Source organism: Pseudonaja textilis, chromosome Z (genome assembly GCF_049901715.1).
Source record: "Pseudonaja textilis isolate UNSWEBS1 chromosome Z, rPseTex1.2, whole genome shotgun sequence".
In the NCBI taxonomy this organism is placed as follows: Eukaryota; Metazoa; Chordata; class Lepidosauria; order Squamata; family Elapidae; genus Pseudonaja; species Pseudonaja textilis.
Genome location: NC_142008.1, coordinates 35,614,830 through 35,635,483, shown reverse-complemented (window position 1 = coordinate 35,635,483; position 20,654 = coordinate 35,614,830). Strand labels below are relative to the sequence as shown.

General features: G+C 33.2%; 1 protein-coding gene across 7 annotated transcripts; it reads left to right on the top strand.

Annotated features, from left to right (window-relative positions):
• Positions 1-3,880: 3,880 nt before the first annotated feature.
• Positions 3,881-20,026, top strand: TMEM196 (transmembrane protein 196). 7 transcript variants are annotated; one of them, XM_087918440.1, is made up of 6 exons: positions 3,881-4,497; positions 14,289-14,345; positions 16,126-16,380; positions 17,295-17,368; positions 18,087-18,168; positions 18,988-20,026. In XM_087918440.1, exons 1-6 carry the CDS (start codon positions 4,333-4,335, stop codon positions 19,048-19,050), a joined length of 696 nt encoding a protein of 231 aa, XP_087774566.1. In that variant the 5' UTR covers positions 3,881-4,332; the 3' UTR covers positions 19,051-20,026. The 7 variants fall into 7 exon arrangements, with proteins under 7 accessions (XP_087774566.1, XP_087774565.1, XP_087774564.1 ...); XM_087918439.1 differs by having other exon boundaries at positions 3,881-4,503; positions 18,090-18,168; XM_087918438.1 differs by having other exon boundaries at positions 3,881-4,503.
• The last annotated feature ends 628 nt before the right edge of the window (positions 20,027-20,654 follow it).

Sequence of the window (20,654 nt, the reverse complement as noted above, 5' to 3'; positions counted from 1 at the left end):
CTGTTGTTAACATAACTTCCAATCATTCTGAACTTTGCAGGTTGTCCATTCAGCTAAATCTCAAGGAAGACGTTATGAAGAAATTTCTCCTCATGGATATAATGTTTACATGATGACATTCACAATTCTTGGCAATCCCACAACTACCGAAATGCAGATTCCCATCATGAGAATTTCATCATAATGCTTTTTTTCCTTTAAATAAATTTAGAAAATCAGTTGTTTTTCATTAAATGTGGGATGGGAGGAAATCTGGTAAGAAAAAATGCAGAAGACTTTTTTTTCATGGCATAAATTTTAAGCAATCATGTAAGGAAAGTTGAAAATTAAAATCTATGGGAACTTCAACTTATATTTGTTGAAATAAGAATGTTAGATCTGTTGTAAATCTCACCCTATTAGATATTACTGTATACAACACGTTATAACCAGACATAAAATTAGCCAGATTTTTGAATAGAAACATAAAATTATAAAACATAAAACATAAAAATTTATTGCAGAACATCTTGTTCATTTACTTTTAGGGATCAGTGCATTATGTAACAAAAACAATGGATTTCTATTTCACAGAACAGAAGAGAAATATAGGCACTTTCAACTAAAAAGAATTCCTTCTCTAACCAATTATTTCTCATCCCTTGCTTTGAGATATAAAGACAACATTTTCGAAGGCAGAGGAAAGAAAAAAATGCAGTTTTTGTCCTTTTCAGCTTTAACCAGTAAACTTACTAATGAAATCCAAGCAAGCTTACTATGAAATCCCAGAGCACTAACCAGGTTATTCTAATTGTTGAAAAGCAAGTGTAGGCTAGCAATGTTAAATTGCATGTTATAAAAGTGACTATTGTTGAATCTGGCCAGCATTCTCCATCCATGCTTCTTTCTGATAATTAGCAAAGAAATCTCAAATAATGATACCTTGCAAGCACCAATGAATTAGAAATGGTACATAGAATTCAGTTTCATGCAAATTATTACCAAATTATTTGGAGAAATGTATAGAGAAATCTGGTGAGGAATTGTAGCTGGTTACATACATCATATTTGGGGTTATTCTTATAATCTTGTAATTTTTTTTGTTTTGCTTTTATTGTTCTTTATACTCAGCATAGCATTGGCATTTTAAATAAAGTACTACTAGAAATTGTATATATATTATATTAATTCATTTATTTCTATCCAAATGTTCAGTGGAACTAAATAGGCTCTTCCATCCTAGAAAGGATTTGCTTTTCTTTTGTAAAGTTGTTACATTCATTCTGTTCATTACAACTGACCTAGAGGAACAACATAGAGCCATGCAAGATATATATATTAACTGCAGATTGAGAAAAATAAAAATATTAAGGAAAATGCCAGTTTTAAAAAAATTGGAAAGATCCAAATAAGACAAAAAGTATATGAAATTTCAGAATAACTTCTTATTCTATTGCTTATGTGTTCAAGCATTGTTTTATGTATCTGAAATTAAATAAGAGCCAACCATTTCCAGTTTCAAATTCCTTTTGAATTCTGCATACATTAGAATTGGATGATGGGTGAGAAATAGAAGATCGATCCCTGGATTGGGAAAAAGTATTACTTTGTTAATGTAAAGGTTAAATAATAAGAAAAATAATTTGCACTCTTGCTTAACTCATTTATGAGTGTGAATAGGTTCTGTTATGTCACAAAAACCTGTGCTTTTAATCTGTAGAGTGGTATCATAGAGTAAGTAGATAATCAAATTAAGTAGACAACGATCAATCAGTGTGTTAGCTTGTTTCCTCCAAAGTTTTTCTTGGGGAATGGAATAAAAAAGTGCCTTTAAGTCAATAAAAGCTGCAAAAAAGCTACCTCCCTCTTTGGAAATTTATAGCATTTTTCTGCCAAGTGATGTAATTTTAGGCACTGATCTAATCGAATGACCCATTACTAAATTCAGGGTATTTTCTGTATCTAAACTCTCAAAACAAAAATTGATATTAAAAAGAGAGAGGAAAAATTACTTATGTCCATTCAGAAACTTCATTCAGTATTGGGGTGGTAATGGAAACTAAAGGCATTTCCACATGAATTTTCCTATGAGTTCCTGAGCATTGTTTTGTACTCTTCAATCAAAGAGCAAATAGCAAACTATAGCAAACTATAGGCCTATCTGAAAAGCTTCAATTTTCATTCTGATTAAATTAATCAAAGCTATGGCACTTCATCTTACTTCATATAATATAAAATGTCAGTAAGAAAATTAAATTAAATGAACCATTGTACTGTATATGATTCTTTTGAGTGGAAACATTTTTCCATGCAGAAAGCAGTACATTTTTCAAATCTTCTTCCTACTGTGTGATATGATATTTTCCAGTTTGTGTCATATAGTATACTGTAATTTGGTGGTAGATGGCAGATATTTTATAGATTAGGAAACATCTGTGTAGCATTAATTAATGTCATTCCCCATTTTTCCATTTGATTTATCCTTTATTTGGATATTATCATCATGGTTGATATTTCTTACTAATATATACCTATATAGATCAACAGAAAAACAAAGCAGGACAAATGCAACAATTCAAACAAGGTATGAGTTACTGATGAGTCAGTCTGATTTTGAAATGGTGTTTTGGCTCAGTGTGTAACAAAGAAGATATGACCCTGACAACAGCAGAGTAGATCTTGTGGGAAACTGCAGGAATGATGGCTTTTTAAAAAAGGGATCACCCATGTCCATATTAATCACAACCAACCAACCTTAGTTTCAACAATCCTTCAATAACCTTCTGTTCCTTTCAGTGCATGCTCTGAGCCACATTTATGAACTAAATAAAATAAAATAAAACATGGATTCATAATATTGCCAAGAAAATGAGAAATGTCACATTATCAAATTACCATTCTTGATTTCATTGGAACACACTTATATTTTAAGAGCCACTGAACATTTTTCTATTTATGTTTTTTTCAAAAAGCTCTAAAGGATGTTGAACTTACATGTAACTTGCTGATTGTCAACATCTAGCACAGGGGTTGGCAACCTTAAACACTCAAAGAGCCACAAAGGTCCTAACTAGAAGCCCCTCCCCTTCATTTCTGGAGCTGACCAGAAATCCAATCTCCCCATCATAGAGTTTCCTCCTAGCCCAGTTTCCTTTTACCAACTGGTGACAGGGAGCTGCAGAAGACAGATGAAAGAGCCACATGCAGCTTCAGAGCCAGGGGTTACTGACCCCTGACCTAGCACATGCAAGAATGAATGAATTTTAATCTTTTTTAGAGAGAAAGAAACACTTGTTTCTTAATATGGACAGCTAATATCATGAAGAATTGTTATGTAACTCTGCAAATTGATTGCAATATTTTGAAAGAAATCATTCGGTCTGTGCTGAGATCAAGGAAAATGGGGTGGGAAGAAACAATGGCTTTTGTGCATGGAAGGGATTTTCAGTTCCAACGTTATAGGTGTGACAGTAACACAAATGCACATGTTGTTGCTTTACACATTTTTGTGCCTGTGATGGGATTGCTGTGTAAACCTTTGACTCTGTCAGAGTAATTCCTAACTCTTCTAGAAGCCGGACTTTCTATTTCAGTTTTCTGTCTCTACAGTCAACTCTTTGCGGGTCATTCCAATGAGAATGAAGCGGGAGGTGATCATCTCTCCCTATCTCTCTTTTCTGTGTGCTTAAAGAGAACTGGTGCTGAATTTAATCTGCCTCTGCCAGGACTAGGGGCATAAAATAATTTTATTTATTTAGTCATTTGTTCATGTAACGTGTATATGACTAGTCATAAAATAAAAACGTATTAGGACATCAACAGAAGAAGAAAAAATAGTACACGTGCTTTCAAGAGATCGAGCTTGCAATACCCCTGTAATCACAAGGACCTGAAGAGGACGCTCATTGCGAAAGCTCGGGAAGGAGGGATCAGTACCGCGGACAGCTCCCCACGGAGCCCTTATTAGCCCTGAATCTGCGAAGCAGCAAACACCATTTCGCTCCCCCATCTCCGCTCTCTTCCTGGGACGGGGGCGGAGGCGAAAGGTTGCGTGGGGGGGAAATACGTCCAGATCCAGGCTGCTGCATACATCATCTAGACGACGCGCATCAAGCGTCCAAGTCGGTACTGCAAAGAATAGAACCCTTTTTATTGGATCTCCAGCTGAGGCGAAAAACACGCCCTGTCCTGGGGCGCCGTGGCCTTGTGGACTGTGGATATCCCTGGCTGGTAAAGAAAGAGAAAAGTTTCAGCGGAGGGGGGAGGAAGGAGAGCATTCCTTGTCTCCCACCTTAGAGAAGGCGCATGTCTGGTTTTAGTAGCTGAACTGGTGGGAATGATGACCGAGAGACGATGTGCACCAGCAGCCAGATCATCGGGAGCCTTCTGGTGCTATCTGTGCTGGAGATAGGGCTGGGAGCCTCTAGCGTGGCCGTGGGGGCAGTCAGCTTCAGCTTCGTTCTTGCGGGTTCTGAGCGTTCAACTCAGCTGGGAGACTCTTCTCCGGTATGGAGCGGGGTGTGTGTACGTTAGCTATTTCACTCTCTTTTAACTCTTAATGGTAAATGCAGTCTGCTCTCGGATTCCCCTTCTTTTGTGCAGCTCTCCTTTCTTTCCTGTCCCTCGCTTTTCTTTAGCTTGCATGTTTTGTGTAGTTTTGATCTGCATGATTCAAGCTGCGTCTCTAATTCCTTCAATGCATTTTAGAGCAAAACCTAAACTTTATGTGAACAAGCCAATGCAAGACTATTCCCTCACCCTCCCTTCAAAACCACAGAACACTGGGGCCCACATTCTGCTGAGCCAAAAATTGAGGATGCCAAGCTCTGCCCTCTCCAACCATGCTCTATGCTCACACTATAAGATAACCCTTTTCCGAACATCTGACCATTTCAAGACAGGATAAATAAATGTCTATGTGAAAAGAATATATTTTTGAAAAATTGGAAGATCTGAGAGTTTTGAAGCACTGCATTATATGCTTCTGCTGAGGCAAAGCTCCTATATCTTCTACTTAAGGTTTCACCAGCAATTCAACAAGTAACTTTATACTTGGGAGAGTTCATTTTTCATTGTAGCATCTTATATTGTTGAGCAATTTCTTGGCAAGAAAAGCAAATAAAATGCTGATGTTTACATTGTATTCAGTTTTATTGTATTCAGTTTCATGAGCTGAACACTTACAGCACACGTTTAGATAACCATAATCTTAAACTTCTGTAAGGAATAAAGTAATTATTGTCTAAGTAAAGAATATTCAGTTTCCATAGATATTATTGATGATTTAAATTTAATTTAGTACTAAATTACTAAAGTAATTTATACAGGTAAGATTTAAGTATACTTAATTTTCTAGATAGTGCTCAGTACTGCTTATGGTTACAGTGATGGCAATAATAATTAAACAGTCTAATTGAAACTTCTATGAAACTTTTTTCCAGGAGAGAAAGGATAAGCATAGAAGAATTTACTTTCCAGTTATATTTCCTGTAAATCATAACATGAAATTCATAATTTTAGGTTTAATTTGCTAGAACAAATAAAAAGAGATATCATAGTTTCATAACCTGAAATGTTTTTTTAAGGCAACCAATGGAAATAAATGCAAATTTATTTGTAAAATTTCTACCTCTTTGATAGAATGAAAAATACTGCAGCAATACTTATGAGTGCACATACTGTCTTTTTAAATTTAAAATTTGTGTAATTTTGTTTTGTTTAAATATCCACTTTTGTATACTTTCATACAATTACTGACATTTATAATAATGGAAAATGGTAACATCCAGATTAATTTGGTGGAGCAGGAAAAGTGTCTATGGATAATTGTGATAATTAGGACTCATGTCTTCATATTTTTAGATTGTATCAAATATTTTTTGTGCAATTGAAACAGGAAGTGTTCAGGCCACCTGCAAGGCCAACCAAGATGGCTGTTGGGATTGCACCAATCCCACTCTTTTCATTTTTTTAAGTTCACAAATTGGGCACAAATTAATATTGTCCTGTTAATATTGTCCTATTAATATTGTCTATTTGTATCTTTTTAGATTTAGCCCTGCTTCTATTATGCTACTATATTGTTAAAGAAAGATATTTCACTTTTTTACCTTCCTAGATCATGTGTCTCTGTGCATACACATGTGTTCAGAATTGTGTGTCTCATACATAAGCAGCATGTGGATTGTTGCACCATATTCATTTCCACTGCAAAATGGCTTTTTGTGAATGACCCGTATATATTCTTCTCCAGAAATACTGTATACTTAATAAGGGAAAGAAAAATATAGTGTGACTACCAGATGGCTTGTTAATTTAGCATTTTCACAAACCAAAACTGGTGTTCTTATGAATCTCCACTTTTATCTTCTAAATTGTCATTTTCAAGAAGTTTAGGAAATTGCCACTCTCTATATATTATACTAAAGTGTTAGCATTACTGCAGATGTAAAGTTCCAGTAGCTGCTTGGGACAAGAAAGATGCTGAGTTTATTTACATAACTAAATGTCCCCTAATCTCTGGCTTCTACAAGACTGGTTAATGTAACACCTTCACATGAATGGCTAGCGAGAATCAAACCAAAAGCCCAACTTTTCATGATCCCAGTATAAAGCCAAAAATTTTATAATTAGGGCCATATTACACTTTAAACAATAATTTAGTTTGCATGATTTCATGTGTAAGACATCCTTATACTGTGATTTCATATAGTATGCTAAGCCATAAAACCCTAATTTGTAACAGAAATGACTGGTTTCAAAAAATAGGCAACTCTGCTCTTAATTTATTGGCTATAGTCTAGGAATTCAGTTCATTAATCTGAAGAATCCCACCTAAGTTTAATTTGGGGGGGAGGGTATCAAAATTTAATTCAAACAATAGTCTTGATTAGCCAGTGCTATGATTTCAACTATGATAGACTCAGGTAACAAAAATAGGATGAAGCAAAAATCCCAAAATGAATAACTTCTGAGGCATCAGCATTATGACAAAGCTAATTTGCATCCGCTTATTATCTAAAAATAATATAACATGAAAATCCCTTTGACCCACTTTAGTTTTCAAATAGCTATAGCTAGCTAGAAGCCCAGTTTCACACCTAAGGGGCAAGCAAGAAGGTTACTATGGAAACCTTAACTCTGACTATTCCATTTTACATAGATGGAAATAATCCATATCTCTATTTCATCTACTTTCTTACAAACTACAATGATCCTCTGAAACTATCATGTTTTCTTATTTATCTGCATCTTTCATACCTGTCTTATTAATTGCTTTAGCAAACTACATATGATATAATCCAAAAATCCAGAAGAGAATTATAAAACACCAAATAGCCGTTTAATAAATCCTCGCAGCCTGTAAATGTTAAAGGGTTTACTTTAGAATTATTAACATGAAATCAAAATCCATGTCACTAAATGTGATAGTTAAAGACAATGGGGATTTTTTAAAAAAAATTAGACATGTTTTCCAAACGCAAAGACAGATAAAGCAAGGTGAAAAGAGGATTATTATTTTTTTGGTCCTTGTTTAGTCACTAAGACCACAGCTCACCAAGCATGGTCCTTACTTACCATTATAAAATCCCTCTTAGCATTAATAACAACATGATAGACAAAAGCAACCATATAGCATGAAATTATGCCCAATGTTATACTGATGTTTTAAAAACACTTCATTAATTAATCTTGACATCTCAGTTCTGAAGAACTATTTTTTCAAATAATGAATACTCTTAAATAGAAATTAATGAATCTGTTTAATTATGCACAAAAACTAATAGCATACAAATAAGAAAGTCTTAAGAAAGGTAGTTAACATATCCTATTAGACTATCAAACTGGTAGACAGCACAATCTCTTACAAGGGATAGGGATACAATTAGCGATAATAATAAGCGCACCAATCGTGCCTACCGACCCTGTCCTATTGTTTCTTTTTATTTTTCTTATAAGTATCCATCTCATGTATTCAAAACTATGTTTATTCTTATACCTGTTATCTTGTAAGCGATTGACAAACCAAATAAATAAATAAATAAACAAACAAACAACTAGACTACTTAGAAATCTTAATAAATAAATAAATAAATAAACAAACAAACAACTAGACTACTTAGAAATCTTAATTCTAAAAGCAAAAGAACCAGGGGTTTTGTTATCAGTAAATAGAACCACATCTATTTATATATATACATATTGTGATACTTGAACCCCATGATATTCATAAGTATTATGTCAAAATATATTCTGTACCATCAGATAGGAGCCACTGCCCACCAGTATAAATATTTCCTGGACTACATGTGTAAAAAATCATAAAACTGAAAAGGGCATTACATTTTTGGGTACAATCATCTGCTCAATGTTAAAGCATCGCCAATAAATGAATTGCTAACCTGTGTTTGAACATATTCAATGTGTTTAGCGTATTCAAACACATTGAAATAAATGTGTTTCAATGAAACTGTCAAGAATTGCTTTATTATGAAGTCCACGTCAATGTCCACGTAATCCACGTCCTCTATTCTAGATTGATACGAAGCTAGATTATTTTTCTGCGGGGGTAGGGGTTGTTTTCAGATATTTGAAAACTCCTCCCTCAGTCCTCTCAAAGTATATATGCCAATTCCTTCAATCTCCTTTTATAGGAATTAGATCATTTGAACTTCTTTATTGCCTTTGTTAGAACTGTCTTCAGTTTGATATGGTCCTTGGAATACTATTTAGGAGTTTTAGCAGAGCAGAATAGAATGAAATCATGGTTTCTGTGGTTTGAAAACTCTTCTTCTGTTGATACAGCCTACACTTCAATTTGCATTTTGGCAGGCTTGGCACATTGCTGACTCATACTCAATTTATATCAATTCCTTCTCTGGGATTTTTCTTCAAATATTATTAAAAGCCAGGTTAACCCTATTCTGTACCTGTACATTGATTCCCTTTTCTTAAATGAAGAATTTGCTATTTGCAATCCATTATGTAATTTTCAGATCATTTTTAATTATATCTATTTGAATATAAATTTTCTGCTGTCTGAAAAGTCTGAAAAGACTGAAAAAAATCCATTAAAATGATTTCTGAATTCTGAGTAAGTATTCATGTTGCACTAAAAGATCAAAATTAGGTAAATTTATGGAGCTTGTGAGCCAGACCAATCTAATATATCAAAATATAAACATGTAGCTATATATTTTAGAGTACATGTTTACATTTATTTTGAAATTGAATTCCATGCAATTATAAGATATGCAGGACACTGTAAATTCTCATGCTTCCACAAAGCATTTTGCACTGCACAAGCAATACGATTCATCTCAGGATATGGAGATGACATGATCTGTCTATAGGAGCTCTGACATGTAGCAGCTGTAGTAGCAAAAAGAGGTTTCTGCACACGTGTTGCACAGAAATAGCTGGAAATGTTGAATAAGGTGATTGGGGTTTCCAGATGCGATCTAACAATTTACAGTAGTTTTCAAGGGGGGGGGGGACACAGTATTTTGTAGATAACACATGCATAAATCTCCTAAATATAGAATTTCTTAGCTTTGTGGAACACTTCTGATTATTAATGTATCAAAAAAGAAGAGAAAAATAGATGAAGGTTCATTATCCTAGATAACACCTAGACAACTAATTTTATAAAATCTAACTTTGAGATGATTCTAATAGCTTATAGAAAAAGGAATTTAATCATAAGGCAATTAAGATCAATCATTCCATTAATCCAATCTATATAGAAAACATTACCAGTCCCTGCTGTCTCAGATTAAATATCAAAATATGGAACTCTCTGGTATTCAGAATGCTGTCTTCTTTGCTCTTTGCTTCTAAATGCCTTATCTGCTTGTTGTAACCATACAATGTGAACTGTAATTGGTCTCTTGAGTGGAATACAAATACTGCTAATTTTTGAAACCACCAAAGTGTTAGTTCTCCATAGAAACAGCACAACCAATCACCAGAGTATGTGTAATACTGAGACATTCACATACCCACCCTGAAACAACGATTCATCAAAAATAAATATTCTTTATTTTTGGTGAATCTTTTGCTAAATGAGCCTGAATTGCAACAGCCAACTAGAAATGAATTTAAGACATAATCCTGGTTATAAGTGTGTTTATTTTTCTGGTATGTAATTTTCTCCACAAAAATTCCTAGGCTCTATAGCACAATTTTCTAACTTAATATAGATACTGTAATTACTTCGTAGGATTTGGAAGCTGTTTTATTCAGGCTATTCTGTTTTACTTAACCAGGGCTGACCCTGGTTAGGGACAGGATGTGGGATTTCTAGCTTCTTAAGAATATTTATGGAAAAGATACTTGAATAGTATGAGTCAGCATTTGATGTGGCTGCCAAAGACAAATGCTATTTTAGACTGCATCAACAGAATGAAGTTTTAAAATCATGGGAGGTAAAGTTCCATTGTGCTGATCAGCTGACGCCTGAATATTGTGTGGGATATGATATAGACTTCAAATATTTGAAAGAAAAATAATATTTAGGCCTGTTTTCTGGCAGCCCAGAGTACAGGACATGTCATAATGTATTTAACCCACAGAAAAGTAATTGAATGTTGAAAAGCAACAGCTTCCGCAGTTTAGTAAAAGAACAAATATTCAAAGAAACTAGGGTCTCTTCTTTTTAATTGAATGTACTCAAATATAAATTTAACTTGCTGCCTATTAGAAGTTCTTTAATTTGGATTCGTACATTGAGAAATGGATGGCAGCACCTTATGGCCAAATGATTTCCTCAAATTCCATGATTCTATAATTATACTTAGAAGAGGTCTTGGATTTCCATTCTTTTTTTTTCCCAAAAGTTTTTTATTTTTTTTTAATTTTATGCATCTTTTCACGTGAGCAACATGTTTCCAGGTTATAACAATTGTACATAGTCATACTTTCATTTACACTAATCTTATATAATATTAACTCATATCATTATCCATTTCACTCAACTTTAAATAAATTTGCATTTTATATTTCAGTTCATTGATTCAATATCAATATCATTTCATGCATACATAAGTTTTCAAATCTTTATCCCCTATTATTTCCATTTTCAACTTACCACCTATTTTATTTTACATTACACATCATTATTAATCCTTAGTTTTCTCTAAGCCGATATATAATAAATGATCTAAGAAGAGTAAAAATATAGATAAAACCAATATATTTAGGATCCACATGGTATTTTCCATTCCCCTACTGTAATAATAATAGAATATTTTCATTATACAATTCTAATATCCATTAAATAATCAACTGTATATATATATAGTCAACTGTATATATCCTCTCCAATAAATCATCAAAATAACTTCTTAATTTCTCTCATTTTATCTTCACTTTACTTATAATCATTGATAGTCATATCTTTTTTAAAAAAAATCATTTCTATTCCTTTGTTGTGATCCTCCAAAAAAGAAAAGGGTTCATAACAACACATTTTATATACAATATCTGTGTGTGTGTGTGTGTGTGTGTGTGTAATTACACATTCCTAAAATATTTCCCTACAAGTTTTAAATGAAACACCAATATATGTTCCATGTGGTATCCCCCTTATAGAATCCCTAGGCCTTATCTCTAATTTTTTTGGCTGTATTATTTATTTTAATTTTAACCAACTTTCTCTTTTCTAAATTTCCCTGGTCTTCCTTCTTTCCTTCTAACATTTCACCCATCTTCTCTCCCCCTCTTTCCTGTTCTCTTTTTTGAAGTTTCTTCTTGTATAATTTCTTCTTCTTTTGTTTAATCGTGGGAGCATTTTCTCTTTTATTGATTAAGTCTGTCATCAACATCATAGTTTTAATTCCTTTAGTGTCTTTTTGGCAATGTCTCTTGTTCTCCATGTCTGTCTGAGCCTCTTCTTTCTTTAATTCCACCTCACTGGAATTTCTTTGTTCTTCAACCATTGCCATTATTATCTTTTCCAGTATTTCCAATGATTCCCTTCTTTCTTTCAACATTCCTTTTACCATTTGTAATTCCAACATGAAGCCTTAGCTTATTTCTTCCATTTTTATGATAAATTATTAATATTCAAAGTCTTTTATTGCAATCCTTGCCAAAAGTCTCCTTTTATCATTATTTCTTTTGTTAATCCTTCTGTCTCTTTGTCACAATCAACACCCAACAGTCCCAAGAATTTGCATTTGTAAATCCTCTTGGTAGAATTTCTCCCCCTTTTTTCAAAATTTCTGGGGTTCTTATTATTTTATTTGTCTTTTATTTCATAACAGAAGTCCAGTAAATTTCCCTGTAATTTTGTAGGAAAAAAAGTCTTTGACCATTAGTTGGTGCTCTGTATCACTTTCCACTTTTTAAGTTCTTTTCTTTTCTCTTTTAATTATATTAAACATTAATTTCCAATTATTTCCACAATTAATTTTCTTAATATTAACCAATTCCAGGCAAGTCCAGCATTTATTCCAATGCCTAATTAATGCCAATTTATATTATTCAAAGTTTAGTCTCTAATTTCATTGTAGCTTTTTATAAACCAATTTTGTTTACCTTGTATTTTCCTCTTTTTTTCTTAACAACTCCGAGAAGTAGAAAGTGCCCTTGCATAAGAGTAAGATATCTTACTCTTATGCAAGGGCACCTTCTTCCTACTTCTCGGAGTTGTTAAGAAAAAAATCAAGTTCTTTTATCTGGTTGCACATCGCTCACCACTTCACTGCTCCAGCACAAAACTTAGATTCTGGCAGCTTTCTGTCTTCAGGGCAGCCATTTTTGACTGCCGTTTCTCCCTGTTTTCCAGGGCAGTAATATCTAGCCAGGGAAAGGAGATGCAGCTCCCCTCGACCCAGCTGGTGGTCTCCCCCTCTTCACCCACCTCTCTGAGGTGGGTCAGGATGATACCAGTTTTGTAGGGACCCTTCCAACAAGAGAAACACGGACCCTAGCCGCGCACAATCACGGTCTCTGATGGTTGTCAACAGAAGCACCACCAGAAGTCTGGATTTCCATTCTTATATTGATTCTCATATAAAGATTCAGGTGGTTTTTTTTTTTTCCAAATTCACAATTATATGGATACCTGGTTGCAACACTCTTAAATGATTATGCATTTAGTCTGCAAATCTCCATTTTAAATGTCTATGGAGATTCTCAGTCATAAAGGCCAATTTTTATTTAGATGTTTTTCAGTGAGATATATGAATTATGTATATGTAAACATAAATACATATAATAAATACAGACTTTCAAACATAGGGAGAAAGAGAATTTGTCATGAAACATTTTTATTATGTTAAGGAGACTATAACAAATCACATGATTGAGAGTTCCCTTCAATCATTTATCAATAATCCAAAATTAATAATGTGTTCCACTGTACACATTTATTTCATTGCCAAAGAATTTGTATTAATAAATTATAGTGTTGCTTAATGAATTGCTGTGAATGTGTTGATCCTGATTAGCAGCCATGTATGTAGATGAAATATGTAAAATTAAACAGATAATTATCAAAGAGAGGCTAGGATTAATGAAAGACAGGAATAAAAATGGATATTTTAAAATATATTCATGATATGCCAAAAAAGTCCAGCTTTGTGCGAAATCTATGTTCATTTACTTAAATAATGGCATGAGCCAATATTTAAGTAATATTGTCAATAATTTACCACATATTTTAGCATAATAATTTTGGAGTGAACCTTTTTTTAAAAAAAAAAGTTTAAACGAGATTCCTCAGCCATGTTCAACAATTTCAGAAATCCTCTCTACTCTGATTTTTTTTTTATTTTACGAATGAATAACTATTAATCAAATTTTGTTTGGAACTTTGCATCTTTTGATTTTTGATTGCAAAAGTCTTACCTTCCAGTGTTTGCTTTGCTTTGTTGCATATTATCCTGAGTATTCTTACTATTAGATTACTTGGGCAAGTTTGAATTTATAAGAGAAAATAGAATGCATTACGTTAGTGTTTTAATAACAATCACAGAATGGTTGCAAATTATTTTACAGAAATAAAAAACAAATTCTGGGTAATATACCTACTATACATGATGTAGTATATAGTTAAGAGAGATCTTGCTCAGAAGCATTCAGTATTTGAACTTGAAAATTAACATTAGAAATAATACTAATACCATATACTAAAATACAAAGGTTTGGCTAAATTGAATATCTACAGACAGAAATTATAATCTACATATCAACCAGTGGGAATAAGGGTATTCTGTTACTGTTTATGTACTTAAAACACAGCAAGGCTTCGACCATTGTCCTAGACCATAAAAATATCAAATATACCTTTCTTCTCCTTGCAGTTTTTGCTTTGTGGAGTATGTGGAATATTTTGTGCCAAAAAAAAGTCAGGACTTATTGTAAGTGTTTTACTAAACTGTTCATAAGTATTCATAAGTGAAATGTAAACTCTCTCTCTCTCTCTCTCTCTCTCTCTCCTCTGTCTCTGTGTTATAAAATCTAACTTTTTGAGTCTGATGGCAAAAATAAAGAAATGATGGCAGAAATACACACACACACACACACACACACACACACACACACACACACACACATTTATATATACATATATCTTAGATATGTAAGAAAATATATACATATAAAACAAAGTACTCAGTCTGTACAGTTCTTGACATTGTTCCAGTTTTGGATTGATAGCAGATACTGACTGAATCATTCAGTGTTTCTGAACTATGAGATAAACCTATACATTTTTAGGGGCTAAGACATACTTATTAAAGCTGTGGAATTTCCAAAGTAAGTAAAACTGCTTACAGGTAGTCCTCTAATTACAATAGAAATTGAACATGGATTTATTTTAGGTTAAAGTTGTTAATTTATTTTAAGTTATCTTAAGTTAAATGGGTCACCATGTGATTACAGCTGATTTTTATGGCCTTTTTTTGTAGTGGCCATTAAGTAAATGTGGTAGTCATTAAATGAACATGGTGATCATTAAGTGAGGCTGTTTTCCCCAATGGGTGGTTTTCTGGAAAGCATTAAAAAAAGCCAAAAATCATAGTCATATGACTGTGGAATGCTGCAAATAACATAAATGAGTGCCAGTTGCCAAGAGCTCAAAATCCAATCAAATGATTGCAGTCACATTAGAATTTTAAAACGGATCGTAAATAGCTCTGTGGAGGCCCATCATAACTTCAAGTGGTCACTAAAGCAAACTGGTCATTAAGCAAGAATTACCTGTATATTAGATACTCATGGCAACTAGATAGTAGTTGAAATAGGACATAACACATATGAAAAAGAAATGCAATAATTCAATAATAATGTTGATTGAGGGAGAGGTTCAAAAGATGATTTGTACCCTCATTTATCCTTATTCATTGTCTGCTAGTTTCCACTGCTGCTCATAAAACAGCAGCTATTTCAACAGGCCTAAGTTAGAGATTTTAGCAAGCATCTAATAGTGGTAGATTAATCAGATTTTCTGATTAATCCATTTTTAATCATTACAGTTCCATATGGCCTCCATTGCTGCTATACAATTTAAGCAATCATTGGAAAACAAAACAAGACAAAACACTGGAACTGGTAGATGAAGCCAGATTTAAAATATATATATATGCCCCATTTTCACTTTTCTTATCTTCTTCATTTTCAAGTAGTTCAACATAGAAAATCTTCCAAATGTACTTGGTTTTGGTTGCTTTGGTGTGGTGTAATGTACTCCAAATTGCTGTTTGGTTAACTAGTCCCATATATTATTTGCCTGAGACTTATTGATACTGAACAGCACAGTCCCAAGCATAGGATATGTTTGACCAGAAAAACCATCATTTAACAATTGAAAGCTCTAATAATGACAATTCTTGTCTACCAATAAATCATTGAATGAAAATGGGAAAATGGGAAACAATGCCATAATGGGAAGGAGAAGCTTTCATCAGTTCATATTTTGTAGGTCAGCATTAAAACAGTGACACTCAAATTTAATTATCTGAAACAAAAGAAATATAGTAAACAGAGGTAGAATAGTCAATGAAAGGTTTGCAGCTGCTACTCTCATTGTTCATATGTATTTTTATCAACACAGTTGATGTGCCGGTTGAGTTCAAATGAATAGATAACTTGGTTCCATCTTATCTTCTCACAGTTATGTGAATTTTTGTTTCCTATCAGATGATACTTTTCTCTGCTTGCTGTATCTGTGGGCTAATTGGAGGAATATTAAACTTCCAGTTTCTTCGAGCTCTAACAAAGAAATCCTCAGCTCTCTATCCACTGCACCTTACCTCCATGTCTCTAGCATGCATAGGAATTGCTGGTTGTACTCTTTCTTCATGGCTAACTTGCCGACTAGCCAGCTATGAACAAAGAAGAATGTTTTCAGAAAGAGAACATTCATTACATCACTCTCATGAAATGGCTGAAAAAGTAAGTTCACATGCTTTTTGATTTGTTATGCTGTTTTTTAAAACATTTTTTCTAATATACGTATGCAGTTAATATACAGTCAATAGAAGAAAATTCTCGGATCAATTTGTAAGTGATGCAAAACTTTATAGTATCAACTATATTATAATTTAATAAGTTACGATTAGATATTTCAGCTTTTCCAGTTTTCTCATTTGAATAAAATGCATCCACTAACTACATGGCTCTATTGTGTAACTATAATGCTTTGCACTAAATATAGAGCTCCTTGGCCTAAATAAGCTAATGGCTGCGTAATTGTATATCTGTTCCACTTCCTGCATGAAAATATATTTTAGTCAGTAGAGCTGGGGCTTACCAAAGATTAAGTTCATGTGTAGAAGGACAAGCAACACAATCTGCAGCTACATACAATGAACATGTCATTGGATTGTACCACTTTAGATTGCTGATGGGAGAGCAAATGATTATATGTCTCCTGGGCAGGATTGGACATTTATTATATTTTAAATTTATTTATTTTAAATTTAAATATTAAATTTATTATAGCTTTGGTATAGGAAAAAGAGCTATTTTGAAGAAAAAAAATTCCAAGTCTTCAGATACCTATTTTTCTCATGTTTTTATTAGAAACTTGTGTATGTATGAGACCTGAAACATTCAACTTACTAAATACCTACATTTTGCTGCTGAATCTCAGAAAAATTATCTGAAGGGTGTCTGAGGCTGCCTGCAGATTATGTGCTGCCCCTCCTTGCCCGACTGAGGAAAATTTTTAACCAAGTCTTTTTTTCTTGGCATGTTAATTTGGAAGCTGAAAAGTATTGTGTTGAACAGGAAGTACAACTTTGTCTAATACTGATATGCACCAAAACATATGCAAATGATTGTGCTTTATTTATAATTTGTATTAGAGATTAAGGGGTATTGAAATAATCGAACTGCCCAGCTGCCCAGTGATACCCCCAACACCAGAATTACCTCCAAGGTATGCTGAATTCTAGGGAATTATGATGAATTAGAAATGTTGCTTTTAAATCAATTTTACGTTGTGCTTGTTAAGAAAATTCTTAATTTGATAATTATTCCCAGAAATCTTCATATTACAGGAAAGACTTTATTAAAATCTATGTGGTATAATGTTAGAGTTGGACACTTGTCACTCAATATATTGAGTTTACAGATAACTTGTTTACACATATGCAAACACACACATATACTGTATACTCTTTCTCTCTATATATTACTTTTCTAATCAACCTGTTTATCTTAGCTTTGAATGCATAATTACTATAACATTTTATAAACAGGAATAGGGCTTGATTACTAGTAGAAAAAAGTTACAAAACTACCATTATGAGATGTTGTTTGTTTATATAATTATTATACTTCTTCAATTATCCCATTTTGCACTTAAGCTATATAACTCTGTACCTATTATTTGACTGGCTTAAGGTCACCCAGCTTATTTATTTATTTGCATACACACATACAGAGGCAGATTTTTTTTTAGAAAATATATCTGTTTTTTATTAAAATCATAAAATGGAAGAGGAAACAGCCTTGAAGAACAGGCGGAAGAGCCACTGCCAAGTTGCAAAGGTAGAGAAACTGGGGTTATTTTATTTTATGGGTTATTGCATTATCTCCATCCATTGCTTCAAAGCTAAAGAATGTGAATTTACGCTTCTCACTCTATTTCCCAGCAGACAGGTGTCTACATCACCACACCCTCACCTCAATCAACATTATCTGGCACCTTATCTGGAAATCCCAGCTGAGTCCAAGGTATGGCTATTGGAAATGTCATCATCTTTTTTGTCAATGAACATATAGTCCATTTCCTTAAGTTGAGATAAAGGTGAGATAGGATAAATATACAGGAAAAAGTGATTTATGGTAACCATTTTAGATGCTGCTTCCTTCAAGAAAAATATTTTCTTACATGTGTTGCTACTTAGGAATATTAGTTGGTGTATGAATAACACTTGTGGACAAGTGTAATACAGCCAGAAAAGGAATCACGCCAGGAAATATTCAAGATCTAGATCTGGCTGGGCTCACTTTTAAAAGAAAATTAAATATATACTGTATAAAAGCTAAAGTGAAAAATAACCCAAGGGGAAAAAAAGCCATAAATGCCTGTTGATGAACGAGTTTGAAGATCAATAAGCCTATTTTACTTCAATCTCTCTTGCAGGCAACTCATTTTAATATTTTGTATATGTGCTAGAATGGCTAAGGTCAGTTTGTAAAAAACATTGTGCTCTGCCTGTGCATACTTTTATGGCTGAAGCATGGCTTTCACTAATCTCTCTTATTTTTGTTATGTCACATCATATTCTAGATATGTAAGCTATAGCTAGCTCATCATTGGCTAATGTAAACAGTCTGAGGCTTGGGGTTGAATAAGGCGAAACTTTTCTGAATGATACACAATTTATCACATTGTTCATCAGTTTACTTATAGAATCATTCTTACTTGGAAAACCATCCTTGAAAGTAGTGCTTACATGGGCCAGATGTTAGCTATAAAGGTGAGCTGTTAAATCTGTGTTAGGTTACTGCAGTATAACTGACTTTGACTACCCATTTCATTTCTCACAGGAAATGACAGATAACATGTGTAATGGAGGACCACATCTAATTTATAATGGAAGAGCATACTGAAATATTTACATTCTTTAAAGAACAACTATGTTTAGGATTTTCTTCAAGAGAAAATTCAGAAGCCAACAGCTTGAAGACAACGTCCTAAAACATTATGGCTCTAACTTGCAATAATTTTACAACTTCCAAATAACAACAGCACAGTCACATTTTCTTTCAGAGATTCGCTTTTATTCCCATTAACTGAAGTTATATAATTGCACATTTTGAAGATAAGTATTATCACTTTTTTTGCCTAAGTAATTTTTAATGGCTGTGATAATATATGAAACTGATTTTTCAGATTTTACTCAGATTTTTTTTAGGAATTACTTTTTGATTTTTAAAAAAATCCCCTGGTATAAAAAATATAAGAAGGTCTAAATATTGGATTTCATGCTAAAAGGAAAAGAATTTGGACATGAAAATGTAAGCAGTGTAATGAACGAATTATGAGCGTGCTGCTCTCCGCACTGCTGTCTGTGTTTTGAAAAATGGGAAATTTTAATGATGTTATGAAGTCAAACAATGTTTTGCTTTTAAAAAAAAATACATTTCTCCCATTTAAGAGGTCTGTTTCCTTATTTGTTCATAAATAATGTGAAATAAAATGAAACATAAGAATCGGGTTATATTTTTAATCATCCTAACAAATTTTACAATGATCTACAAATTCAAGTGAGACACAAGGGCAAGTTATAATTCTCAACAAAGTTTAAGGCAAGTATTCAGAAAACTTTCAGACCCTCTTTATTTAACTACAGTTCATATAGTATATTGTTGTTGTTTTATTGTATTTGCATCTTAGCAGATGAAAGATAATGCATTAAAAATAAACATAACATTCTATTATATAATAATAATAATATAAAATACTATTCCTTCTTCCATAGTCAACTGAAATACCCACCAATCATATAGTCATACTGATACAAAGAGATGTATGGAACTTCTTAACGTACAGATGTACACACACACATGCGCGCGCGCACACACACACACACACACACACATTCAAATAATCTTTCTTCTTTTAAAATCTAACATGCATACATACATTGCATTAAAAAATATTATAAGAAGCAAATATGTCTTTACTTAAATAACTAGATATATCTGCCTTACAAACACCGATGATGCAAATATGCAGAAGAAGGTTTGAACCTCAGTGCAATGGTAAGACTTTCAGATGCAACTAGAGAAACTAGGGTTATAAACAGCAATGATGAACCTATGAAATCTTTGTCAAAGATAATATACTGCAACATTTTGGGTGGCACATCAGCATCCACCAATACCCAACAACTATTCTTGAAAATATACCTTATTCTCATGTGACCTTGATGGCTGTAGAAGTACCTGAGAATGGGCTATGCCCTTAAGTGGCTTCTGAATTCTCTGGAAATCATTTTTGTGAACCTCTGCATCTTTAAAATCGAATGAGAATAGGTGTGTGTTTGCAGTTTTCAGAGGCTGCACAATGTTCTAAGTTAGAAAAATCCTCCATATTTCTCATAGGTGATTGTTCCAGAATCCAAACCTACCATCTGTACCCAAAATTGCAAAGCTCCAGGATTTCTTCCATTTTTCTGCTGGTTGGGTCAGAAGTCACCCAGTTTTATGGA

Coding starts and splice junctions, on each gene's coding strand:
- TMEM196 (XM_087918438.1), top strand. CDS start 4,333: ATGTGCACCAGCAGCCAGATCATCGGGAGCCTTCTGGTGCTATCTGTG. Junction 4,504..14,288: donor CGGTATGGAGCGGGGTGTGT/GTACGTTAGCTA, acceptor TTCTCCTTGCAG/TTTTTGCTTTGTGGAGTATG. Junction 18,169..18,987: donor AAATCCCAGCTGAGTCCAAG/GTATGGCTATTG, acceptor CATTTCTCACAG/GAAATGACAGATAACATGTG.